Below are 27,651 nucleotides of genomic sequence, written 5' to 3' on the forward strand. Positions count from 1 at the left end.
TGCTCAAGTTATATACAGTCCATTAACCTTCAACACTGGTGGTGGGTTAGGGGTGAATTTGCCTGCTATCTTTTTTACTTTCCTCCACACAGAAGATGGTGGTATTCTACTGTTAATGGAGGTAACAAAAGACACCCAAGACTGGTGCCTAGTTTCTTTCATGGCACGATGGAACTATGCTCATTTCTTGTATATAATAAAATTTTCCTCAGTACGGTGTCTGCACAATTGAGTTAAAGACCTTCTTGTGGTTCTGTGCTAGGTAGTTAGTTCTGAAGAACACCAGGGGACTAGTCATTGTTTGAATAAACCTGTTGTTTTGGGTATTGAATTGACTCCTGCTGTATGAAGTGTTCCATTCAGCAAGTCTATGGCATCATCAATATTCTCAAACTGTTCTGCATTTCCTTCAATTTTGTTTAGCTCATGAAATCTATCCCAGTCTGCCTTGTCAAGATTCCATTGTGGCAATCTCTGTAAAGGTGGACCATTGTTGGTGTTTATAATGATTGGTGCATGATCAGTAGTATGCCAATCACCTAATGTCTTCCAATCGAAATCAAGAAGGCAGTTAGAGCTTGCAATAGAAAGGTCAATGCATGACAGGGTACCTGTCTGAACATGAAAGTGTGTTGGATTTTCCACAATTGATGATATATTGCCCCTGCTGTTTGCTAAAACACCCCCCATAAAGGATGACTACCATTCAAATATCCAAGTAAAAGATTGAGGAGGTAAGTACAGAGAGCAAATTGTATATTTTCTACCTGAATCAAACTGTACAAATACTGCCTGCAGAGGTGTATGAATAGACAACGATATTTGGGGAACATCTCGACGAACTTATATGAGACTTTCTCTATGGGTCCAAACTCGGTGATCACATGGTGTCCTATAATTAATATATTTGCGAGGACAAGGAGTATTATCATCAATTTTGCTCTCTTGTAGACATATAATTATGGGGGAGTGCTCATGAATGAGGAGCAAAAGTTTCATATTTGGCCCTTAAACCCTGACAATTCCATTGCAAAATGGAGAAAACTATGGTTTTTTTTCTGGAAGACATCTTGGATGAGGTCTTCCCATTTGCAGTTTTTGGTTTAACATTATTTCCTGTAGGCTTCATAAAGGAGGGTCTTGATAAATTAGGTTTTACATTTGCCTTATTCATGTTTTGACCTAATTGTTGAGGGGGATGGTGTACCTCAACTTGAATTTTGGATTGATTCAAGTTTTCTTGTTGATCTAAAATATCCACAAACAAAACATCATATCTATTTGATGTCATAACTTTAGTGTTCTTAATGGAAGGGGGTGAGAGAGAGATGGAGGTCTCTCTCTTTTCCAATTAAAAGGTAGTGATTTATCAGATTTTGGCATCTTCCCAACTACAGATGCACCTGATAATTCGGTTTTAAGTGAAACGGCTATCAGATATGGCAAAGATAGAGCCTGAGAGAGGTTAGTATTTTCCTTTGTACTAGGGACAAAGGTTCAAGAGGTTGGCAAAGCCTTAGAAAGTGAAATTCTTGCCTCATCATGCAGATTGTTACCAGATGGCATATTTCTATTTGAGAAATACTGCCAGTAATAGGTGGGCTAATGTCTCCTGCAGCAATTTTCCTCCTGATTTCAGTGCCTTGGCATACTTGTTAATCTATTCAATAGTCTCTTGGCATGCCCCACACTTATATGTTCAATACTGGATTTATTTAGGGATGACTCTTCTAATTTATATTGCTGGCAACTCCTGGCAGCAGATTTATTATTTAAATTACAGTTTAAACATCCGGCCTCAATTGTACACTCTCCATGGTAATGTTCGGAGCAAATGCAACAAATTTTCTCCTTTTGGCAGACTTTGAAAGGGTGTCCAAAATTTAAACAACTGAAACATTGAAGTGGTTTTTGTTTAAAAAGTCAAACGTTAATCCTTTCATTTTCAATCACAAGGTGGAAAGGTACATCAGCATCCTGGAAAGTAAGGATAATCATGGATGTCTCAGGAACCTTCTGCACCTTCCACACTGGTAATGGACACATGGCCAGTATCTCCTCTTCCATAAATTCATGTAAGTCTCTATTAAAAACTACTCCCTTTCCATAACTAAAGTTTAGATGGAGTTTGACATCCAGCTTTATATCTTCGCTATTTGTCTTTAAATTGGATAATATTGTGGATTGCGTGTATGATTGGCATGTATGAGAAAACTATTCTTTCCATACACAGATATATCTCCGGCATGATTGTTTCAACTTTCTTCTGAAGAAATTTACTGATCCTAAAGTAATTTCCTGTGCCTCCTATCAATTGAGCAACTAGCCACACTGATGGTTTTGGTTTTCTCTGGGAGGGCACAACCACCTCTATATCTTTATCTATCCCATCTTCAGGTTTGTACACATCAAGATCTTTAGGTACCCATCACACAGAGCACCCTTTATATTCAAATTATTTATTTTAATATTCATAATATTATATATTGCATTAAATGCTTCATCATGAGTATCAAAGGATATCCAAGAATCTCATTTGTCACCTTCGAGTTGCATCCCTAACTCCCTGATTAAGCCGTAACATTCAAATGCTTTATATATCACATCGCAATCTGTGTCTAATGCAATTTAGGTAACATACTGGATTTTCAGTTTTCCTGTGTTGCCCAAATTACTTGATTTTTTAGTACAGTATTGAAAGATGGTCCTTTTTAGTTTCAAAGCCGTCAAAAGATTTTTCTTTAAATGAATTGCCAGAGGTCGTCAACTGTGCCTGCAAATCCAGGGATGGGGCATCAGGGTTTGAAGGGTCCATCGTCAAGGGTGGGGTTTTACTTTTTTGTGTTGTTGTTTGTTTTGTTGGTTTTCCTACTTGAGAATAATAAAAAAGTATCATAAGATAGAAAGGAAATTTGCTTTCTCCACTATTCACACAGCGAGAGTATACTTCACAGATGGTCCACTCCATACCCTACCCAAAGGATAGTACCAAAACAGGTGCGCAGGAGAGCGCAGGGGTGCGGTAAGGCACTGTGTAGGTTTTTGTGCAGTCTCCCTAGAATGCGCAGAAGAACGTGACTGGTCACGCAAGGGTGGTGCCTGGGCACGCGACTGCGGGTGAGAACTTGCACGTAGGAGAGCGCTGGCGAGCGCACGGAAGGCTGTTGCTAACGCGCGCGCGGGAGACTGCTAGCGCGCGCACTTGCGAAAGAGGGCTGGCGCGCACGTGAGTAAGAGGGCTGGCGTAGGCAGAAGAGTGCTGCCGCGCGCGGAAGCAATGGCGCGCAGGAGAGAGCTGGCACGCAGGCAAACGCTGGTGAGCAGAGATCGTTGCTGCGCAGGCGCAGAAGAGAGCTGGCGAGCAGGCAAACGCTGGTGCGCAGAGATCGTTGGCGAGCAGGAGACCGCTGGCGCATAGGACAACGACGGCGCGAGCGGAAGACTGCTGGCGCGCGTGCACGGAAGAGTGCTGGCGCGCAGGAGAGAGCTGGCGTGCAGGCAAACGCTGATGCGCAGAGATCGTTGGCGAGCAGGAGAGCGCTGGCGCATAGGACAACGACGGCGCGAGCGGAAGACTGCTGGCGCGCGTGCACGGAAGAGTGCTGGCGCGCAGGAGAGAGCTGGCGTGCAGGCAAACGCTGATGCGCAGAGATCGTTGGCGAGCAGGAGAGCGCTGGGGCATAGGACAACGACGGCGCGAGCGGAAGACTGCTGGCGCGCGTGCACCGAAGAGTGCTGGCGCGCAGGAGAGAGCTGGCGTGCAGGCAAACGCTGATGCTCAGAGATCGTTGGCGAGCAGGAGAGCGCTGGCGCATAGGACAACGACGGCGCGAGCGGAAGACTGCTGGCGCGCGTGCACGGAAGAGTGCTGGCGCGCAGGAAAGAGCTGGCGTGCAGGCAAACGCTGATGCGCAGAGATCGTTGGCGCGCAGGAGAACGCTGGCGCATAGGACAACGGTGGCGCGTGCGGAAGACTGCTGGCGCCCGTGCACAGAAGACTGCTGGCGCGCGTGCACGGAAGAGTGCTGGCGCGCAGGAGAGAGCTGGCGCACAGGTGAACACTGGTGAGCAGAGATCGTTGTTGCGCAGGCGCAGGAGATATCTGGCGCGCAGGCGAACGCTGGTGCGCAGAGATCGTTGGCACGCAGGAGAGCGCTGGCGCATGGGACAACGATGGCGCGCGCAGAAGACTGCTGGCGCGCAGGAGAGAGCTAGCACTCAGGCGAATGCTGGTGAGCAGAGATCATTGCTGCGCAGGCACAGGAGAGAGCTGGCGCACAGGCGAACGCTGGTGTGCAGAGATCGTTGGCGCGCAGGAGAGCGCTGACGCATCGGACAACGATGGTGCGCGAGTGAGGAAGGCTGTTGGCGCACGCACGGAAAACTGCTGGCACACGCTTGCGGAAACTGCTGGCGCGCATGCGCGGAAGAGTGCTGGCGCGCATGCGCGGAAGAGTGCTGGCGCGCATGCGCGGAAGAGTGCTGGCGCGCATGCGCGGAAGAGTGCTGGCGCGCAGGAGAGAGCTGGCGTGCAGGCAAACGCTGGTGCGCAGAGATCGTTGGCGAGCAGGAGAGCGCTGGCGCATAGGACAACGACGGCGCGAGCGGAAGACTGCTGGCGCGCGTGCACGGAAGAGTGCTGGCGCGCAGGAGAGAGCTGGCGTGCAGGCAAACGCTGATGCGCAGAGATCGTTGGCGAGCAGGAGAGCGCTGGCGCATAGGACAACGACGGAGCGAGCGGAAGACTGCTGGCGCGCGTGCATGGAAGAGTGCTGGCGCGCAGGAGAGAGCTGGCGTGCAGGCAAACGCTGATGCGCAGAGATCGTTGGCGAGCAGGAGAGCGCTGGCGCATAGCATAACGACGGCGCGATCGGAAGACTGCTGGCGCGCAGGAGAGAGCTGGCGTGCAGGCAAACGCTGATGCGCAGAGATCGTTGGCACGCAGGAGAACGCTGGCGCATAGGACAACGGTGGCGCGTGCAGAAGACTGCTGGCGCGCATGCACAGAAGACTGCTGGCGCGCGTGCACAGAAGAGTGCTGGCGCACAGGTGAACATTGGTGAGCAGAGATCGTTGTTGCGCAGGCGCAGGAGATATCTGGCGCGCAGGCGAACGCTGGTGCGCAGAGATCGTTGGCGCGCAGGAGAGCGCTGGCGCATGGGACAACGATGGCGCGCGCAAAAGACTGCTGGCACGCAGGAGAGAGCTAGCACTCAGGCGAACGCTGGTGAGCAGAGATCATTGCTGCGCAGGCACAGGAGAGAGCTGGCACACAGGCGAACGCTGGTGTGCAGAGATCGTTGGCGCGCAGGAGAGCGCTGACGCTTCGGACAACGGTGGTGCGCGCGCGAGGAAGGCTGTTGGCGCACGCACGGAAAACTGCTGGCACGCGCTTGCAGAAACTGCTGGCACGCGCTTGCAGAAACTGCCGGCGCGCGTGCGCATAAGAGTGCTGGCGAGCGTGCGCGGAAGAGTGCTGGCGAGCGTGCGCGGAAGAGTGCTGGCGCGCACGAAAGCAATGGCGCGCAGGCGAACGCTGGTGAGCAGAGATCGTTGGCGCGCAGTGGAACGCTGGTGAGCAGAGATCGTTGGCGCACAGGGGAACGCTGGTGAGCAGAGATCGTTGGCGCTCAGGGGAACGCTGGTGAGCAGAGATCGTTGGCGGGAAGGCGCAGGAGAGAGCTGGCGCACAGGCGAACGCTGGTACGCAGAGATAGTTGGCACACAGGAGAGTGCTGGCGTATACGACAACAATGGCGCAAGCGTGCGGGAGCGTGATGGAGTGCGGGAAAATGCTGGCGGGCATGAGAGCGCTAGCGTGCAGGCGCAGGAAACCGTTTGCGAGCAGGAGAGCGAAGTTGTTGTACAGTACCAGTGATCGTAAGATAGTTGGTGCGCTGGCAAACATTGCTCTCTATGGCAAGGTTGCGCTAGCAGGACAATCAGGAACTGGGATGTGCCCTTTGGAAGGGCGAATATCCACTGATGGGGATAGCGAACGATCCACAGAAGAGTCCAGGACTGAAGTCCAAGGACTAGCTGCAGCGCGAGGTTGCGCTGGTAGGTCGGCAGGTCAGCTGGTAGGACGATCAGGAACTGGGATGTGCCCTTTGGAAGGGAGAACATCCACTATAGCGTTGTCATGGGAAGGTTCAGGAAGAGATGACGCCCATGATGCTCAGTAGCAATCCTCCGAAGATGAGTCTCTATGAGTGGCCCCTCTCACGAACGAGAGAGGTGATCACTTTGCAGGAGAAACTTGCCTAAGATTATGCTCTGCCCCCGAAGGAAGAGAGACTCAGCAAGGGGGAGAGTGTAGTCTAGGCGAAGACAGCAACAGTAGTTGGAGTCGATGAAGTGATGAAGATGCAGGAAGTTCTCCCTCGGAAGGGAGAAACAACCTCACGCCTGGGGAGGAAACTCTCCCTCGGAAGGGAAAGTTGTCCAACCCCTGGAGGCGAACCTCCTGGTAGCGCTCTAAGATTACCTGATGAGAGCGCTACCTGAGGAATCGTAGGCGGAGCTAGATCCTTGAAGATGAAGTGCTGATCAGGTGTTGCTATGGGCGTACTTCTTAAGAGAAAGGATGACGCCCATGATGACGTCCTCTGAGGGACAGCAGTGACAGCAGATTTCCCAGGCAACATAGAATAAGTATTGCGCCCTCCCTTCACCCGTCGCCATCGACGGGAGAAGGGGAGCGGAGAGTAACTGTAATAAAACAAGAATTACAATTATTAAATCAGCAAAAAATATTCACTAATAGAAGAACCACTGATCCTCCGAAGGGAAGTGTTCCCCACGGAGAAGAAGCTGAAAAGTTACAATTACAAACAATTATAATTTCACTTAAATAATTGAGAAAAACAATCGGAAGCGCAACCTAACCCGCGAACGGGAATGGTGCTCCCCCCGTTAGTACACTGTCGGAGGCCCATGAAAGGTGAACGGTTTTGAGAAGAAAAAGACCGTAGTCAATCTCTGTGAGGCCACACTCCCTTCGCTCAGTAATGCATGTTTCCCGTAGGAAGAAGGAAAGGTGAAGACAACAGTTGAACGAGGAGGTCCTAACGATGACGATTCCCCTGCGGTGGCGGGCGAGTCAACGGGAAGACAGATGGACAAGGGGGGGAGAGGTCGGAAGGGAAGGTTCCTTGGCCTTGTGCAAGTGTCTTGAGAACCTGGCGCATATGTATCACACGCACAGTACAAACACTGAAAAGGAAGCTTACAATATTTCTATACATATATATATATATATATATATATATATATATATATATATATATATATATATATATATATATATATATATATATATATATATATATATATATATATATATATAAAAACATTAAGAATGTTTTCATATATATACATATACATACATATACCAAGGCACTTCCCCCAATTTAGGGGGTAGCCGACATCAAACAAATAAAAAAAAACGGGGACCTCTCCCCTACGTTCCTCCCAGCCTGACAAGGGACTCAAAAGAGTTCGGCTAGTACTGCTAGGATGCCACAGTCCACCCTCCCCCGTTATCCACCACAGAGTAAGCTTCATAATGCTGAATCCCCTACTGCTGCTACCTCCGCAGTCATCTAAGGCACCGGAGGAAGCAGCAGGGCCTATCGGAACTTCGTTACAATCGCTCACCATTCATTCATATTTCTAGCACGCTCTCTTGCCTCTCTCACATCTATCCCCCTATCACCCAGAGCTTTCTTTACTCCATCCATCCACCCAAACCTTGGCCTTCCTCTTGCACTTCTCCCATCAACTCTTGCATTCATCACCTTCTTTAGCAGACAGTCATTTTCCATTCTCTTAACATGGCCAAACCACCTCAACACATTCATATACACTCTAGCTGCTAACTCATTTCTTACACTCGTTCTCACCCTCACTACTTCGTTCCTAACCCTATCTACTCGAGATACATCAGCCATACTCCTTAGACACTTCATCTCAAACACATTCAATTTCTGTCTCTACCTCACTTTTATTCCCCACAACTCTGATTCATACATCACAGTTGGTACAATCACTTTCTCATACAAACTCTCTTTACATTCATGCCTAACCCTCTATTATTTACTACCCCCTTAACTGCCCCCAACACTTTGCATCCTTCATTCACTCTCTGACGTACATATGCTTCCACTCCACCATTTGCTGCAACAACAGACCCCAAGTACTTAAACTGATCCACCTCCTCAAGTAACTCTCCATTCCACATGACATTCAACCTCGCATCACCTTCCCTTCTCGTACATCTCATAACCTTACTCTTACCCACATTAACTCTCAACTTCCTTCTCTCACACACCCTTTCAAATTCTGTCACTAATCGGCCAAGCTTCTCTTCCGCATCTGCAACCAGTACAGTATCATCCGCAAACAACAACTGATTTACCTCCCATTCATGGTCATTCTCGTCTACCAGTTTCAATCCTCGTCTAAGCACTCGAGCATTCACCTCTTTCACCACTCCATCAACATACAAGTTAAACAACCACGGCGACATCACACATCCCTGTCTCAGCCCCACTCTCACCAGAAACCAATTGCTCACTTCATTTCCTATCCTAACACATGCTTTAGAACCTTTGTAGAAACTTTTCACTGCTTGCAACAACCTTCCACCAACTCCATATAACCTCATCATATTCCACATTACTTCCCTATCATCTCTATCATACGCTTTCTCCAGATCCATAAACGCAACATACACCTCCTTACCTTTTGCTAAATATTTCTCGCATATCTGCCTAACTGTAAAAATCTGATTCATACAAACCCTACCTCTTCTAAAACCACCCTGTACTTCTAAGATTGCATTCTCTGTTTTATCCTTAATCCTATTAATCAATATTCTACCATACACTTTTCCAACTACACTCAACAAACTAATACCCCTTGAATTACAACACTCATGCACATCTCCCTTACCCTTATATAGCGGTACAATACATGCACAAACCCAATCTACTGGTACCATTGACAACATAAAATGAAAAATTCGTAGATAATTTGTATTTTTCCTAACTATACAAACCTTAGCTATTTAATAGGGGTATTACTTTCGGTATAGCTGAAATGACGAGCCATTAAAATTTAACGAGGGTTTACTACCCACACCGCTAGTTAGCGGGGGTAGGAGAGGGTAGCTTGCTAGCCCCCCCTCTCACACACACCTGTGCTTGAGTTCACTTTCTTGGAGGTAGGACTTCAAGGGGGATAGGGCTGGTGGGCAAGTTTGGTTAAATAGCTAAGGTTTGTACAGTATAGTTAGGAAAAATAAAAATTATCTACGAATTTGTCATTTGTTCCATAACTGGATTACAAACCACGCTATTTAATAGGGGTGACTCACCCATTAGGAAGGGTGGACGTCCCAGCCAGTTCTGGCTTTTTGGCTTTGCCCGGGGACTCGTTATTTGAGTGTGTAAGCACCCAAGAAATAAGGAGTCCCTGCACCTCGCTAGAACCTTGCTACACAAAGAGTGCGGCCTACGCAAGCTGTGTGTGAAGGTATGAAGAAGTGTGACTCATCCTAGGAAGTGATTCTGAAGTTCTTTAGATAGAAACTTGAAGAAAAGGACTCCCAATACCACCTTGTTAGGGTATGGGGACGTAACAGTATTAATCTTAATGCTAGGAATACAAGGGAGCATGGTTTACCTGCAGTGGTTTGAGGTCAGCTATGCAGAGAACCCAGGATGCTGCTTTCCCCAAGAGAGGGGAGAATGAAGAAAAGAATAAGGGCTAGTCAAACCTTTTCATTCATGCAGACTAAAACAGGGTAAAAATGCCCTCAACCTTCTGCTACTTGTCCAATAAGGAGCTTGAGGTTTTAAAATAGCTGTTGTGCAGCCACCACAGGGCCGATAGAGAACGTATCGAGCCTACTGTGGGTCACGTCTTGCAGGTAGTGGGGTGTGAACGTTGTTTGGCGATTCCACACCCCCGCTTGAAGAACCTGCTTCACTGAGAAATTTCTTTTGAAGGCCAGGGACGTAGCTATGCCCCTGACATCATGTGCTCTAGGGCGACGTGACGGAGGAGGATCTGGATTCAAGGCCAGGTCAATAACCCTACGAATCCAGGCAGATGTGGTGTTCTTGGTGACCCTCCTCTTAGTCCTTCCTGTGCTGACGAATAGTGCTGGCACATGAGGACGTACTGCAGCTGTTCTTTTGAGATATAGCCTCAAACTCCTTACTGGGCATAGTAAGAGATGGTCTGGGTCATCTGTTACAGAACGGAGACTAGAAATCCGGAAGGAGTCGAATTGAGGATCCGCCACTCCTGGATTCTGAGTCTTAGCAATAAACTCAGGGACGAAGTTGAACGTTAACTCTCCCCATCCCCTTGAATGGGCGATGTCATACGAGAGACCATGAAGTTTGCGGACTCGCTTGGCCGAGGCCAAAGCTAGTAGGAATACCGTCTTCCAGGTTAGGTGGCGATCTGATGCCTGGCGTAATGGTTCATAGGGAGGTCTCTTAAGAGACCTGAGAACTCGAACCACGTTCCATGGGGGAGGTCTCACTTCCGACTGAGGGCAGGTAAGTTCATAACTACGTATGAGTAGAGAAAGTTCTAGCGATGAAGAAATGCCCATTCCTTTCAGCCTGAAGGCTAGACTTAAGGCTGAGCGATAGCCTTTCAATGCCGAGACTGAAAGGCGCATTTCTTCACGCAAATACACGAGGAACTCCGCTATTGTTGGAATAGTGGCATCGAGTGGAGAGATACCCCTTCCACGACACCAACCACAGAAGACTTTCCACTTTGCCTGGTAGACTGCTGCCGAAGACTTTCGCAGGTGTCCAGACATCCGGACAGCAGCTTGTTGTGAAAATCCTCTCTCAGAGAGGAGATGCTGGATAGTCTCCAGGCGTGAAGTCGTATTGAACCTACAGCTTTGTGGAAGATGTTGGCATGTGGTTGTTTGTTCTCTTGGTAGCTCCGTTAGGAGTTGCAAAAGGTCCGGGAACCATTCCGCGTGATGCCATAGCGGAGCCATGAGGGTTATTTACAGATTGACCGATGTTCTGGTCTTGTTGAGTACCCTCCTCATCAGACAGAATGGGGGAAAGGCGTAAACGTCGATGTTGTCCCACCATTGTTGGAAAGCATCTTGCCAGAGAGCCATGGGGTCTGGGACTGGGAAACAGTACAGCAGGAGCCTGAAGTTCAGGGCCGTTGCAAAAAGATCCACAGTCGGAGAACCCCACAAAGTCAGGACTTTGTTGGCTACTGGATGATCCAAAGACCACTCAGTACTCACTATCTGAGATGCTCTGCTCAGATTGTCGGCGAGCACATTCCTTTTGCCTGGAATGAAGCGTGCCGATAGTGGTATCAAGTGGATTTCGGCCCATCTCGGTATCTCTACTGCTAGATGGGATAGTTGCTGCGAAAAAGTACCTCCTTGTTTGTTGATGTAGGCCACTACTGTGGTGTTGTCGCTCATCACCACCACAGAGTGACTTGCCAGGTACTGTTGGAACTGTTGAAGGGACAGAAAGACGGCCTTCATCTCTAGGACATTTATATGGAGATACTTTTCTGACACTGACCAAAGGCCTGAGGTCGTGTGGTGCAGCATGTGGGACCCCCACCCTTTCTTCGAAGCCTCCGAAATCAGCATCAAATCCGGGGGGAGGACAAGAAGATCCACTCCTTTTCGTAGGTTCTCGTCTGCCACCCACCACTGGAGGTCCGTTAGTTCCGCAGGTCCCATGGGGATCTGGACGTCCGGGGAATCGTAACCTTGATTCCACCGGGACTTGAGTCGCCACTGGAGGGATCTCATCCTGAGGCGACCGTTGGGAACTAGACGAGCCAGCGATGAAAGGTGACTGAGGAGACGTAACCACAATTGCGCTGGAAGTTCTTGTCGTCTGAGAAAAGGACTTGCAACCTTCCTCAGCCTTGCTATCCTGTCGTCTGATGGGAAGGCTTTGTGGAGATTGGTGTCTATAATCATGCCTAGGTATACCAGTCTTTGAGTGGGAAGCAGTGAAGACTTCTTGAGATTTACCATGATCCCAAGATCTTGGCAAAGTCTCAGAAGTTTGTCTCGGTGTTGAAGAAGGGATGACACCGAGTCTGCTAGGATTAACCAGTCGTCCAGATAACGAAGGAGACGGATGCCAATCCTGTGTGGCCACGATGATATTAGGGTGAACACTCTGGTGAAAACTTGTGGTGCTGTGGAGAGACCAAAGCACAGCATCTTGAACTGGTACTTTTTGTTGTCTAGGCTGAATCTTAAGTACTGTACTTCCTTGAAGACGGATGGACTGGGATCTGGAAGTACGTGTCCTTTAGGTCCAGTGTACACATGAAGTCTTGCGGTCTTACTGCTAGTCTGACCGTGTCCGCCGTCTCCATGCTGAACGGTGTTTGTTTGACAAATTTGTTCAGAGCTGAAAGGTCGATGACTGGTCTCCAGCTTCCAGACGCCTTCTTTACAAGAAAGAGTCGACTGAAGAAGCCTGGAGATTCGTCGAGGACCTCTTGGAGAGCGCCCTTCTTCAACAGGGTCTAGACTTCTGCCCGAAGGGCTTGCCCCCTTGCCAATCCCATGGCAAGGGAGCTCAATGACACTGGATTCGTCGTCAGGGGAGGTAGAGATGTTGTGAACGGGACGCGATATCCCTGACTGATCACGGAGATCGTCCAGGAATCGGCCCCGAGTTGCTTCCACCTGCCTGAGCAGCTTTGTAGGCGTCCCCCCACTGGTGGACATGCAGGGGGACTGCCAATCCTAGCGTTTGCGGCTTCGGCTGCTCCCTCTAGGATTCTTGCCTCCCCTGGAGGACTTTTTACCTTTCCTATCCTTGACAGGAAAGGGCTTAGACACCACGGTCTTCGCTGCTGTCGTCGTTTTAGCGGTCTTGGCTGGACGGGACTGCTGAGGTGCTGGAGGCTTATAGGGCTTAGATGTTAAAGCCCTATGAAGGAGGGAGTCTTGATGGGACTTCCTCCACCTCTCAACAGCCTGTTCCACATCCTTAGGCTCAAACAGGATGGATCCCTCTAAAGAGGAATGTCTGAGCCTATTTATCTCGGTGCTAGGGACCTTCTGATGGAATCTCTCAGCTACCGCATCCTGACGTTTCAGGATGGTGTTTGCCCACAAGTTCGAGACTTGGTGGGCCAGAAACTCGATTGTGCGAGTACCTGAGAGTAGAAAAGTCTCCATAGCTTTCCTGGTATGTTCTTTGGAGAAGTCCTCAGAATGTATCAGGATACCTAAGGTCCCCAACCAGATGTCGAGCCACGAAGTGGCTTGCATAGCATACTTCGCAACTATCTCCTGGTTAAGGATCTCGGTTGCCAAGAGTGAGACCTGCCGGTTGGAGTGTCTCTCAAGAGGGACTCCCCTGGTAAGCTCTTCCGACGAGTGGTGAAGCGGAAGAGCTAAACAAGGCTCCTTAAGGATCTCGAAGTACCTCCTCTGCTGTACGCGAGGAAGTGGCAGGAGCTTGTTGGTGGCACTGGAACGGTTGGAGGCGGCCATCTCGGAGAGCTGTACAGCGATCTTGTCTCTGGTACTCTTAACCCCTTGAGACCAGGGCAGAGCTGCACTGGTCTTAGAGGGTTTCTGAGTACCAAATACACGGTCCAAGACCGTGTCTTGCCCTCTCGAGGAGGAATCTCTTGGTCGGAAAACCCGTTGAGAGCCCTCACTAGAGTCAGAACTTGCCAAAACGCATGTTCTGACTCTTGCTGGTCTCCTCCTGACGTAGGACTTGCAGCGAAGTCTCCTGTCCCCAAAGGCCCTTCTTGGGGAGAGTCGCGGACGTTCTCTGAGTGGCTAGTTGGCTCTGTCCTGGTCCTTGTAGAGGACTTTGGTAAAGTCTTAGAGTCCTTAGACTCCTTCCTGGGAAGGATGTAGGACTCTAACATTGACAAAGATGGTAAGTTCCTTCCAGCCCCCACTTTAGAAGACATCTCAGCGCGAGGACAGGTTTCACCCATTGGTGCGATGGGGGAAATTCTCACCTCACTTGATTCCCCTGAGGACGGGAAATCTTCGTCCGACAGGGAAGGAGAGAAAGTCTGGGAGAAAGAAGGAACCTGCCTCGAAGGCTTGCATGGAGTCAACTTAGCCCTTGGAAAAGTTACCGCGTCTGGAACTCCTCTTTTTCTCTTCAAAGGTGTGGAAACAGCCAAGGATCTGTGACCTAATTCAGAGAAAACAGGGTTGAACGCCTGTGTAACGTCTCTGATTAGTGCACCGAACCAAGGCTGTTGACTGACGGACGCGCTGTCAGACACACCCTTTGGAGGAACAGGAATTGAAGGGAGTTCTCATTGGTGGGTTCGCCTGGAAAGGCTTAGGGATCCTGGACCCCTTTAGATGTTTCACTTCCTCCACAATGTGCGCTGTTATGTGTTTGCGGGGAGGGGAATGAGACGATGGTGACCTTGCCGTGCGTAGTTCAGCAGTCTCGCGCGCGGGAGGATATTGACGCTCGCGCAGGGGCGCGTAATGGTGCTCGCGCGAGGATAGAATACCGGGAATTGCGTGCGGGAGACTGTTGCCGCGCGCGCGTGGGAGACTGATGGCGCACAGGAGCGCGTGCGGGAGACTGTGGGCGCACAGGAGCGCGTGCGGGAGACTGTGGGCGCACAGGAGCGCGTGCGGGAGACTGTGGGCACACAGGAGCATGTGCAGAAGACTGTTGCGGGCGAGTATTCGCGCGCGCGTGGGGGCGCAGGATCAGGGCGTTGAGTGCGCGGGCGCGTGGGCGAGAGTTCGCGTGTGCCTGAAGCAGTCGTAGGGCGAGCGCACGCAGGAGAAAGACCTCTGGCGCGCGGGCGCGCAGTTGAAGAATGTGCTGCTCGTGGGCGAGTGTCTTGTGGGCACTCAACTGCAGGAGAGGATGGGCGAGGGCGCGCGTATGCTCGTGGATGCGTGCAGGCAATGGCGCATGTCGGCGCGATGGCGAAAGCTGGCGTGCAGGCGAGTGCTGGCGCGATGGCAAGAGCTGGCGCGTGGAAGAAGTCAATCTAGTTGACTTCCCAACAGCGCCCAGATCAGGAGGTCGTGGGCGCACAGGAGAGATGACTGCTGGGCGTGGGTGCTGGCACGCGGGAGAGCGCTGGCGCGCAGGAGACCGCTGGCACGTAAGAGAGCGCTGGCGCGCAGGAGAGCGCTGGCGCGCTGGAGTACTCTGGAGAGCGCTGGCGCGCAGGAGGTTGATGGCGTGCAGGTGAAGGTTGGCGCGCAGCTGGGCGTGGCCGTGCGTCTGTCTGCTCAGGCAAAGCCTGGCGCGCAGGAGAACGTGGGCGCGTATGTTCATGAGTGTGTGCATAGCGCGTATGGGATGTATGTGCGCGATGGCGCATACGCCCTTGATGCCGTCTATTAGGGTTAGTTGACGAGGCCTGACGAGCGTGGAAGTCAGGTTTCGTTGGCGCGTAGTGCGCATCTGCATCCAGGAAGGGCGACGGCAGGTCGGCAGGTCTGTCGGGTGGAAGGTCGACGTGTCCTTTGAAAGGATGCCCTTCCACCGAAGGGGATCGCGAACGATCCGCAGAAAGTCCAGGACCAAAGCAGGAACAGTCGGTGATCGATGACAAGGCTCCTCTGCAACGAAGATGTAGAACCAAAGAGGCGCCTCCTCACCGCAGGTGAAGGAAGGCGAGCCTTGCGACGAATGCGCCCTCAGGGGGCCGTAGGATCAGCAAGCTGACCTTCTGCAGTCCTCCGAAGAGGAGTCTCTGTAAGTGAACTCCCCCGAGGGGAAGAAACACTAGCAGGAGAGACTGTTGGACTTAGTTTCTCCCTCGTTGGTTGAACAGGACCAGGAGAAACTAAGCCGTCAGCTACCGTAGGGTTTGAAGAGGCAGAGGTGATGGGTGATAACACATTGGATACCTCTGACACCACAACGTCGACAATCGACAGAGGATCAACCTCTGCCTGAGGCGGCGATTGCTTGACAGCGGCACCCAATCGGATGTAGTCAAGTAAGACTTCTTTGGAGGACGAACCCTCGAGCCCCAAGGAAGACCAAAGCTGAAACAGGGGGATTAGTGACAAATCCTCCCCCGGGGGGAGAGGTGGAGCTGCTTCGCTAGGGGAAGCAACGCCATCTCTCGAACCCCGAGTTTGGTACAGTATAACGGTCTACGCTACCACTCGATGGTCTCTTGAAAGAGACCGATCGAGTGGGAGCTTCGGAGGAGGTTTAAGCAACGGAAGAAGAGGCCTTGGGTTTTTCTCCTTTCAAAGAAACCTTCGAAGGAGAAATATCCCGTTTGGACTTCTTCTTCTTCTGTCGCCGCGAAAACCTCTCCCACTGGGAGGTAGACCACTCCCTACACTCACTACACTTGTTATCGCCATCACACCGTTGGCCCTTACAGGAAGGACAAAGGGCGTGAGGATCGGTCTCGACCGCCGACATGCATGTTCCATAGGGGCGGTCGGGGAATCCAGGGCAGGTGCGCATAATAGCAGATGCCAACTTCACACACAAAACTGTCAAAGAAAAAGCAAAAAAAACATTAATGGCTACCAATGACGGCGAGGATGACAGCGGACACGTCCGACTACCATCCGAGCCGAGAGCAAAGTGGGCTCAAGCACAGGTGTGTGTGTGAGGGGGGGGGCGGTTAGCAAGCTACCCTCCCCTACCCCCGCTAACTAGCGGTGTGGGTAGTAAACCCTCGTTAAGTTTTAATGGCTCGTCATTTCAGCTACGCCGAAAGTAATACCCCTATTGAATAGCGTGGTTTTTAATCGTTACGGAACAAACACATATTAAACAATCTCACCAACCATTCAAGTACCGTCACACCCCTTCCTTCAACATCTCAGCTCTCCCACCATCCATACCAGATGATTTTCCTACTCTCGTTTCATCTAGTGCTCTCCTCCCTTCCTCTCTTGTAATATCTCTCTCATTCTCATCTCACATCACCGGCACCTCAACACCTGCAACAGCAATTATATCTGCCTCCCTATTTTCCTCAACATTCAGTAAACTTTCAAAATATTCTGCCCACCTTTTCCTTGCCTCCTCTCCTTTCAACAACCTTCCATTTCCTTCTTTCACTGTCTCTTCAATTCTTGAGCCAGCCTTCCTTACTCTCTTCACTTCTTTCCAAAACTTCTTCTTATTCTCTTCATATGAACGACCCAATCCCTGACCCCACCTTAGGTCAGCTGCCCTCTTTGCCTCACTTACCTTGCGCTTTACTTCTTATATATACATATAAGAAAAAGTAAGTTAAAAGACAAAAATTAATGGCTGTCCAGAATAGGCAAGGAGGAAGAGCGGATACAACCGCTCTCCATCCGAGCCAAAAGTAAAGTGACCTAAATCACCGTTGTGTGAGTGGGAGTGGTAGCAAGCTACCCCTAACTAGCGGTGTGGGTAGTTAACCCTCGCTAAATTTTAATGGCTCGTCATTTCAGCTTCGCAGAAAGTAATACCCCTAAATAAATAGCGTAGGTTTGTATTCCAGTTACAGAACAAATAAATACAACCAAGATTGTCACACTGAGAGTATGTACATCTGTACTACTTGGCAGTTGAAGTCAAAGTCCTTACTGAGTAAGCTGGCAGGGGGTGGGACTTCCCTGCCACCAGCCAGTAGCTGACATCTCGTTTTGGAATTTTAACAACGGAGTTTCTAGCTTTACTGACATCCTACTCCTATTAAAGGACAAAGGTTTGTATTTGTGTAGAAACAAATATGGTTCCTTTAATTCCAAAAACTATGCAATTTGGAGAAATTTATAATTAAGGATAAAAAAGCAAAAATGAATCAGTATCCTACAATTACAATGACAGTTTACAGTATACGTAATGTAAAAAAAAAATACTTACCTCTAGTCTTGTGCAAGTTTCAAAGAAGAAAAGAACCATCCTCTGATAAAGGCTGTAGAGTTTGTCATCACCCCACTGAAACACCCAGTGTGGAAGCATCAGTGAAACTCCTCTCCACACTAACCAGAGGCCAAAATATTCTGGGGCCACACCAAACATGATGATAGAACCCAACGCATACCTGAGCAAGAGATTTTTAAATTAAAAAACATATTAAAGTTGAAACTTCATAACTATACAAACCTTAGAGATTGATTCAAGCGCAGATGGAACTCATAACAGTAATTAATGGCCAGTGGCGAGAGCATTTGCCGGTACACAGAACACTGAACAGTCACTCTAATTGCATCTGGAACTTCCGGGGGAGGTGATGGTGGGAAGTTAAGTTAAAAGATGCATTTTTATAATTAGGAAAAATGATATTTTGATTATAAAATAAATTTTTGAATATACTTACCCGGTGAATATATAATAGCTGACGTCTCGGACGGCTCGACAGAAACACAAAAACTCGCGAGCGATCGCCATGAAGGTTGCGGGTGTGCCCACCAGCGCCGACTATCGGCCAGATACCGCATATACATGTAAACAGCCTCAGTTCTTCTCATTCCGCTGGGTCTCTATCGGGGAGGAAGGGAGGGCCTATAATTTATATATTCACCGGGTAAGTATATTCAAAAATTTATTTTATAATCAAAATATCATTTTTAAATATTAAACTTAGCCGGTGAATATATAATAGCTGATTCACACCCATGGTGGTGGGTAGAGACCAGTATTAATACAATATAAGCGTATATGCTTAGAGTTTTTGACAGTTATATCATAACAAAACCCAAATAAATATAGGTACCTGGTAAGGAAGCTGACTCTGACGATTACTCTGCCTTGTTAGTCCGCTTTCCTCACGAAGCCCAGCCATCCTCTCAGGATGCTGAAAGACTCCCAGGAGCTGAAGTATCCAGGGCGACAACGCATACAAAAGGACCTCATCAAAACCCTTAATCTGGGCGCTCTCAAGAAATGACATTTGACCACCCGCCAAATCAAAAAGGATGCGAAAGGCTTCTTAGCCTTCCGTACAACCCAAAACAAGATTAAAAACATTTCAAGAGAAGATTAAAAGGATATTGGAATTAAGGGAATGTAGTGGTAGAACCCTCACCCACTACTGCACTCGCTGCAACGAATGGACCCAGTGTGTAGCAGTCCTCACAAAGAGTCTGGACATCTTTTAAGTAAAATGAAGCAAACACCGACTTGCTCCTCCAAAAGGTCGCGTCCATAATACTTCGTAGAGATCTGTTTTGCTTAAAAGCCACGGAAGTTGCTATAGCTCTTACTTCGTGCGTCTTGACCTTAAGCAAGCAACGATCTTTTTCACTCAAATGAGAATGAGCCTCTCGGATTAAAAATCTAATAAAATACGATAAAGCATTTTTAGACATAGGCAATGATGGCTTCTTAACTGAGCACCACAAGGCCTCAGATCCACCTCGTAAGGATTTTGTACGAGCTAAATAAAACTTAAGAGCTCTGACTGGACACAGTACTCTTTCAAGCTCGTTGCCTACGATCTCTGACAGGCAAGGTATATCAAACGACTTAGGCCAAGGACGAGAAGGCAGTTCATTTTTGGCCAAGAAACCAAGCTGAAGTGAACATGTGGCTTTATCTGTAGAAAAGCCGATGTTCCTACTGAAGGCATGGATCTCACTGACCCTTTTAGCCGAAGCCAAGCACACTAAGAAAAGCGTCTTGAGGGTGAGATCCTTCAGGGAGGCTGAATGTAATGGCTCAAACCTGTCGGACATTAGGAACCTTAGGACCACGTCTAAGTTCCATCCAGGAGTTGGCATACGACGCTCCTTAGAGTCCATACGACGCTCCTTAGAGGTCTCGAAGGACTTAAGGAGATCTTGGAGATCTTTATTATTGGACAGATCTAAGCCTCTATGTCTGAACACAGACGCCAACATGCTCCTGTAGCCCTTAATAGTGGGAGCTGAGAGGGAGCGAACATTTCTCAGATGTAGGAGAAAGTCTGCAATTTGGGCTACAGAGGTACTGGAAGAGGAAATGGATGCTGACTTGCACCAGTCTCTAAAGACTTCCCACTTCGACTGGTATACCTTGATGGTAGAAGCTCTCCTAGCTCTCGCAATCGCTCTGGCTGCCTCCTTCGAAAAACCTCGAGCTCTTGAGAGTCTTTCGATAGTCTGAAGGCAGTCAGATGAAGCGCGAGGAGGCTTTGATGAAGATCCCTTACGTGGGGCTGCCATAAGAGATCCATCCTTAAAGGAAGACTCCTTGGGACGTCTACCAACCATTGAAGTACCTCTGTGAACCACTCTCTCGCGGGCCAGAGGGGAGCAACCAACGTCAACCTTGTCCCTTCGTGAGAGGCGAACTTCTGCAGTACCTTGTTGATGATCTTGAACGGTGGGAATGCGTACGCGTCCAGGTGAGACCAGTCCAGTAGAAACGCATCTATGTGGGTCGCCTCTGGATCTAGGACTGGAGAGCAATAGGTCGGGAGCCTTTTGGTCAACGAGGTGGCAAAGAGGTCTATGGAGGGTTGACCCCAAGTCACCCAAAGACTCTTGCACACGTCCTTGTGGAGGGTCCATTCTGTGGGGATCACCTGACCTCTCCGACTGAGACAGTCTGCCAAGACGTTCAAGTCCCCCTGGATGAATCTTGTCAACAGGGAGATGCCTCGATTTTTTGACCAGATGAGGAGGTCCCTTGCGATGACGAACAGTGTGTGGGAGTGAGTGCCTCCTTGCTTGGAGATGTACGCCAATGCTGTGGTGTTGTCCGAATTGACTTCTACCACTTTGTTTCGAAGAATGCTCTCGAAACTCATCAAGGCCAAGTGAACCGCTAACAACTCCTTGCCGTTGATGTGCATGCTCTTCTGATCCGACGTCCAAAGACCCGAACATTCCCGACCGTCCAGAGTCGCTCCCCAACCCAAATCCGACGCGTCTGAGAACAACACGTGGTTTGGGTTCTTGACTGCTAGGGACAGACCCTCTCGCAGACTTATGTTGCTGTCCCACCAGTTCAGGCATGCTTTTACTGGCTCGGAGACCGGGATTGACACAGCTTCCAAAGTCTTGCCCTTGTTCCAGTGTGAGTCTAGATGGAACTGGAGAGGGCGAAGGTGAAGTCTCCCTAGTGAGACAAATTGCTCCAGGGATGACAGAGTCCCTAAGAGGCTCATCCAACTTCTTACTGAGCAACGGTCTTTTTTCAGCATAAGGCGGACTTTGAGCAGGGCTTGCTCTATCCGGGTGGCAGACGGAAAAGCCCAAAAAACTAGACTGCGAATCTCCATCCCCAAATAGAGAATAGTCTGGGATGGATTCAGTTGAGACTTTTCTAAGTTCACCAACAGTCCCAACTCCTTTGCCAGACCCAACGTCCAGTGAAGGTCCTGCAGACAGCGATGACGGGACGATGCTCTGAGAAGCCAGTCGTCCAAGTACAGGGAGGCTCGAATTCCCGATAAATGAAGGAATTTTGCCACATTCCTCATGAGCCTCGTAAACACGAGAGGAGCAGGGCTGAGGCCGAAGCACAGTGCTCGAAACTGGTACACCACACTCCTGTAAACAAACCTCAGATACGGTTGAGAATCTGGGTGAATAGGAATGTGGAAGTACGCATCCTGCAGGTCGAGAGAGACCATCCAGTCTCCCTCTCTGACCACTGCTAGGACGTACTTCGTGGTCTCCATCGTAAATTTTGTTTTTATAACAAAAACGTTGAGCGCACTGACGTCCAGCACTGTGATTGAAGGTCCGAGACTTTCACCACCGCTCCCTTCTCTAGTAACAGAGACACCTGCTGTTGTAGAGCTTGTCTTCTTGACTCCTCTCGATACCTGGGAGAGAGGTCTAGAGGAACTGTTACTAGAGGAGGTCTGCGTACAAAAGGTATTTTGTACCCCTCCTTGAGCAACAACACAGACTCTTGGTCTGCACCCCTCTTCTCCCAGGCCTGCCAGAAGCTGTTCAGTCTGGCCCCTACCGCTGTCTGAGGACGTGGGCAGTCAGACTCTGCCACGGGAGGACTTGGATCCTCTCCTCTTGCCTCTCTTTCCGTCGGCACGAGCGCCTCCCCTGCTGGGGGCTCTGCCACGAAAGGGCGGGATAAATCTAGTCGCTGGGGTATCGACCTTGGGCCTCACGACATAAGACGACGAAGGAGCTCCCTTGCGAGCAGAAGTAGCCATCAGGTTGTGTGTATCCTTCTGCACAAGCGAAGCCGCAATGTCCTTGATCAGCTGTTGAGGAAACAAGGCAGCTGATAAGGGGGCAAAGAGAAGCTCCGACCTCTGACAGGGAGTAACTCCTGCTGAAAGAAATGAGCAAAGAGTATCCCTCTTCTTGAGGACTCCAGACGTAAAGGTGGCGGCGAGCTCATTGGAGCCATCGCGGATGGCTTTGTCCATACAAGACATAATAAGTACGGAAACATCCTGGTCGGCAGACGAGATCTTCCTGCTTAATGCTCCTAGAGACCAATCTAAAAAGTTAAAAACTTCGAAGGCCCTGAAAACCCCTTTAAGGAGATGGTCAAGGTCTGAGGCGGACCAACAAACTTTAGAGCGTCTCATGGCCAGGCGACGGGTAGAGTCTAAGAGGCTTGAGAAGTCACCATGGGCAGAGGCAGGGACTCCCAAGCCGAGAACTTCTCCCGTGTCATACCAGACGCTCGCTCTAGAAGCTAGTTTAAAAGGAGGGAAGGCAAAGGACGTCTTCCCCAAACTCCTCCTGGTAACCAACCAGTCGCCCAGCAAGCATAAAGCCCTCTTAGAAGAGCGCGAGAGCACTAGCTTAGTAAAAGAAGGCTTCGCAGCAGCTAAGCCTAGCGCAAACTCTGACGGAGGCGAACGAGGAGCGGAAGTAACAAAATGGTCTGGGAAAAGATCCTTAAAAATCATCATGATTTTCTTAAAGTCCATCGAAGGTTGAGCAGCCTTAGGCTCTTCTACGTCTGATAAAACATCCAAAGGAATATCAGTAGACGGAGGATCAGCCACATCCTCATCTGAAGGAACCTCGTCCAACAATTGATGAGTCTCAAGAAAGGGAGAGACCTGCCGCGGTGGCAATGCTTGACAAGCAAAGTCCACCCGCAAAGGAGCAGCAGTAGTAGTCGAGGCTACGTCATGTCGCTGCTGAAAGGACTGACCAGCAACAACAACAGGAGCTGATGGACGCTCGACGTCAAGTCGAGATTGCCTATACTGCCTAGACTGAGCAGTCAAAACAACCCTTGACTGCGGTGCTTGACGCTCAACGTCAAAACAAGGCAACTGAGCTGGTTGGCGAACGTCCTGAACGTCAACATGAGACTGCGGCAGCGGCTGAACGTCAACACGAGACTGCGGCAGCGGCTGAAAGTCAACACGGGACTGCATCGAGTGAGGCTCCAAGTCACGTGACTGTCGTGACAAACTACCGACATCACGCTTCGAAACGTCAAAAGGACGAGTAAAGGCTCGTTTGGGCGGCTGACGGCCAGAGTCTCGATCAGCGTAACGGCGAGGATCATCGTGAACCTGCTCAACGGTATACTCCTCCATAAGGGAGGCAAGCTTATTCTGCATATCCTGCAGGACAACCCATTTAGGATCAATGGGAGTCGGTACGGGCCGAGACGATGGTAACGTCTGCGACGGCAAAACATTGCTCTTACCGAGACTCTCGGAGCCCGTGTTACGCTTACGCTTAATCGGAGAACAGTCTTCCGACGACTGCAAAGGGTCAGAGCTGTCCCAATGGCTACAGCCAGGACGCTGGACCTGTCCTGAAGGGACTGACTTCCGCTTTAAGGGTCTAGAAACTTTGCTCCAAGGTTTCTTTTGCGAGAAGCCTTCGGATGACGAGGAGAAAACAGCCTCGCTCGTCTTATGGTAGGGGCGATCTTGACGAGACACGCCCGATACCGCAGAGGGAACGTCTGTTCGTTGGTTAAAGCCTCTCGTTCCCTTAAGTCCTACGACATTACTTCTCCCTGGTGCAGGGGAGCCTGAAAGAGGTCTCGGACTAGGTGAACGACAAGCACGAACAGACAAACCCTCGGTCGCAACACTAAAAACACTTTGCGCACTAATCACTTTATCCCCACGATTTTCTAATGTGGCACTCTGACACTTTAACACATTCACATCCGCCATGAGTTGATTACGGTCCGATGTTAACGACTCGACTCTCTCGCCCAAAGCTTGAATGGCAAGCAACATATCCCGCATGGATGGTTCATGAGTGCTAGTAGAGGGTTCAGGAACAACTACTACAGGGGAAGGATTAGGTTCAGGGGCATGGGAGGAGGAAAAATCCAACGACCTAGAGGAGCTTCTCCTCACCCTATCTCTCTCAAGCTTACGAGAATATTTATCAAACTCTAGCCAGTCGAATTCCGAAAGTACCACGCACTCATCACACCGATCTCCTAATTGGCAGGTTTTACCCCGGCAATTAGAACACACGGTATGTGGGTCGAGAGAGGCCTTGGGAAGACGTTTGTTACAATCCCTAGCATTACATTTACGAAATTTAGGTCCAGGGATAGGAGAAGGGTCAGCCATTTTGAAAAGTCAAAGAAAATCCAAAAACAATCCAAAGTCATCAACAATAAACGCTATCCAAAAAAGGGTTCAAGAGTTTTAATTGAAGAGAAAAACACCTGTCACTGCGAAAGCTCAAAACCAAAAAGAAGTACTTCACCAAGAATGACGAAAACTCCAGGTCAACAGCGAGCGGAATCAACTTGTCGACAAGACCGACAGAGAAGAACTGAGGCTGTTTACATGTATATGCGGTATCTGGCCGATAGTCGGCGCTGGTGGGCACACCCGCAACCTTCATGGCGATCGCTCGCGAGTTTTTGTGTTTCTGTCGAGCCGTCCGAGACGTCAGCTATTATATATTCACCGGCTAAGTTTAATATTTAAAAATACAAAATACTTTTAAAAATGATGTTTTCATAATAAAATAAATTTTTGAACATACTTACCCGCTGGTTATATATAATAGCTTTATTCTTTCTGACCGGCAGAAAATTCAAAACTCGCGCCCATCACATCTATATGCCAGGTATACACTAGCGCCACCATGGAGCTAGGCCGAACTATCCCTCCTAGTCTCAGATTTTTTTACGCCCATAGGTCTCTAGAGGGGAGGAAGGGGGGGATTTTAAGTTACAGTATATAACCAGCGGGTAAGTATGTTCAAAAATTTATTTTTTGGGCTCAAGCCATGTCGTCCTGATGGAAGTTCCTCTAAGGTAGCTTCCTAGGGTATATTACAACTACGGCGATATTCCCAGAGAATTTACCTTAAGGTACCCAGAATTCTAACTCCTGGAGCGAATATCCCTAATAAAAGAGCCAGGGATGTCGCATAAAATCAGAGGACGTATTCTTGACACGCCACATGGCAATCTGTACCCCGAACAGAGTTAACACTTCGTAGGGGTCAAATGGCAAGAAAACGAAAACGAGAAAGAAAAGGGGAGAGCCGTTCGTAAGGCCCTCTCTTCTCCCGTTTCGTAAGCGTGCCCTGCGCCGATTCTGGCGCCATCTGCATTCCTTTTTGCGTAGCTATACAACTCGGTGTTTTCCCTGTGTTTCTACCAAAAATCTTGGATTTACTCAAGCTAATATGCTTTCTCCAACTTCTTCTGCTTCCGATAAGTTGAGTACCATTTCTTTTATGTATAAATGTAGGCTCTTTGTAAAATTTAAAGTAATTAAAAGAGTTATCTTTGATACAAGAGCTGTTGCCTGCTGGAGGCGCCCTGGACGCTGTCGCTCGCTAGATAGGATTTATTTGGTTAGCCAGAGCGACGTTCCCAGCCCCCTTTTCGCTTTAATAAATTTAACTGCTTAGCTTATTTAGGAATACTTTTATGATGCTGTAGTATAGTGCCTTGGCGAAGGATTTGCCTCGGCTGGCCTACGCTAGACCTTGTAGCCTAGTCGTTTGGCCCTTGTACTTCCTGCATGATATTTAGTCTTCCAAGTGTGGTTATTTAAATTTTATTGAAGCGTTAGGCAACGTTATACATATAAGTTTTTGCTGATTTTTTTCCAAGATGGGATATGAGTGAGTTTCGGTGATTTAGGTAATCGATTCTCCCAGTGCCTAGGCTAGGTTGTCTTAGGCTATTGATATGTTTTCTTGTTCCCCCCGTTTGCTCCCTTCTCTTCGGGGAAGGCGCGCAAACCCTTTCCCTCTGCTTAAGCCTTGGGCTTAACCCTAGTGGTTTATCTGAATTAACTTTCGATACAACTATATTGGGGTGGTACTGTACCTTCCTGCTCCAGCTAGTCTGGTTCAGAGAGGGGCAGTACAGCAGTGTTTTAAGTCTGAGTCTGTGTTGGTCTGGCTTGGGGTAGAGTCTCCCTCGCTGTCTGACACAGACATAGGAGGTTTAGCCTCCTTCGGTCACTCTTGAAGGTTTCTGTAGTTATGATCCCTTCGTTCGGTGACCCTTCAGACTTGTCCTTGTTGCTGTTCCGGGTGTGGGGTGTGTCCCTTTCCCTGGAATAGCAATACCTTCCTTGCATTGGTTATAGGGAGGCAGCAAGTATTGCCGGCCTCCCTCCCCGGATTCCCCCTAGGCTGAGATGGGCTGTCTTGGCCGTGGGTGATCCTTAACCAGTGCAAGGTTGGACAGGACCCTCTTGTCCCTTTCCCTTCTGTCCTTTCCGTAATGTCATTAGTGTCTGCCTTCCTACATCCGTACCTAGCACAGGTTAGGATGGGGAGCTGACTTGGTTCCCTGCCGGCCGGCAGAGTGTGCCGGCCAGCAGAGGACCTGTTACCTTGAGTGCTGCCCGGTCCTCCCTTGGTCCCTCATCCACTCCTGTCTGTAGATCCAGTGGGCAGTGGTTAGGAAGCCTGAATTAGATTCTCCCCTTTCTTTCAGCACTCTTTCGGGTGTTGGGCGTTGAGGTAGTATAGCCTCTTAGCCTGGCACCCATTCTGTTTTCTTCTTGTGTGTTGTCGAGTGCTGCCCGGTCCTCCCTTGGTCCCTAAACCACGCCTGGCTGTAGTGCAGCCGGCTGTGGTCTGGAAGCTTGAATTAGATTCTCCCCTTCCTGTCGGCACTCTTTCGGTTTGTCGGGCAGTGAGGTAGTATATCCTCTTAGCTCGGCATCCATTCTGTTTTCTTCTTATGTGTTGTACCTTTCCGACTGCCGGCCTACGTGGCCGGCAGCCGGGCAGTCGGAGTTCTCTGGTTCTCTGCTGCTGGTTGGCGTCAGTTGTTGACCTTTGCCGGCCGGCTATTGTCTCGCCCTTGTCTGCCGGTCGCTACGAGCAGTGGCTGGCAGCTGGGTGCTGCCTTGTGTAGCTGCTGGCCGGCAATCATTGCCGGCCGACTTTGGCTGTTGCCGATCGGCAGTTACTGCCGGCCGGCGCATGCATTGGAACCAGCGTTCTGCCGTCTTTTAGCTGTCAAGTCGTATACTTTAAAGCTATTGATGGTGTGCGCCAGCCGACTAGTGCCGGCCGGCACACTATCTTCTATACTGTATGAGTATTCTTCAGTATAGCATATACTGTAAGAAGAAAACTATAGTATAGTATTGGTACAACACTGTCTTTTCTAACACGATTGTGTTGTCTTGCACGACCCGTTGCTGTTGGCCTTACAGATAAGAAAGTGAGTTCTTTCTTGTCTACTATCCGGTATTTTAAAATCATTCCTTAGGTGGGAGCTACACCTATTTCCTTTGGAAATTTTCCATTGGTTAATCTGG

At 49.4% G+C, this 27,651-nt stretch overlaps 1 protein-coding gene across 4 annotated transcripts in view; it reads right to left on the reverse strand.

Annotated features, from left to right (window-relative positions):
* LOC137626753 (1-acyl-sn-glycerol-3-phosphate acyltransferase epsilon-like) overlaps window positions 1–27,651 on the reverse strand; it is a 280,699-nt gene that overhangs the window by 203,276 nt on the left and 49,772 nt on the right. For all 4 annotated transcript variants that reach the window (XM_068357759.1, XM_068357762.1, XM_068357769.1 and 1 more), the window contains exon 2: window positions 17,868–18,048. In XM_068357759.1, the coding sequence (XP_068213860.1) occupies window positions 17,868–18,048 (181 nt within the window). The remainder of the gene's footprint in view (window positions 1–17,867; window positions 18,049–27,651) is intronic.

Source organism: Palaemon carinicauda, chromosome 2 (assembly GCF_036898095.1).
Source record: "Palaemon carinicauda isolate YSFRI2023 chromosome 2, ASM3689809v2, whole genome shotgun sequence".
NCBI lineage: Eukaryota > Metazoa > Arthropoda > Malacostraca > Decapoda > Palaemonidae > Palaemon > Palaemon carinicauda.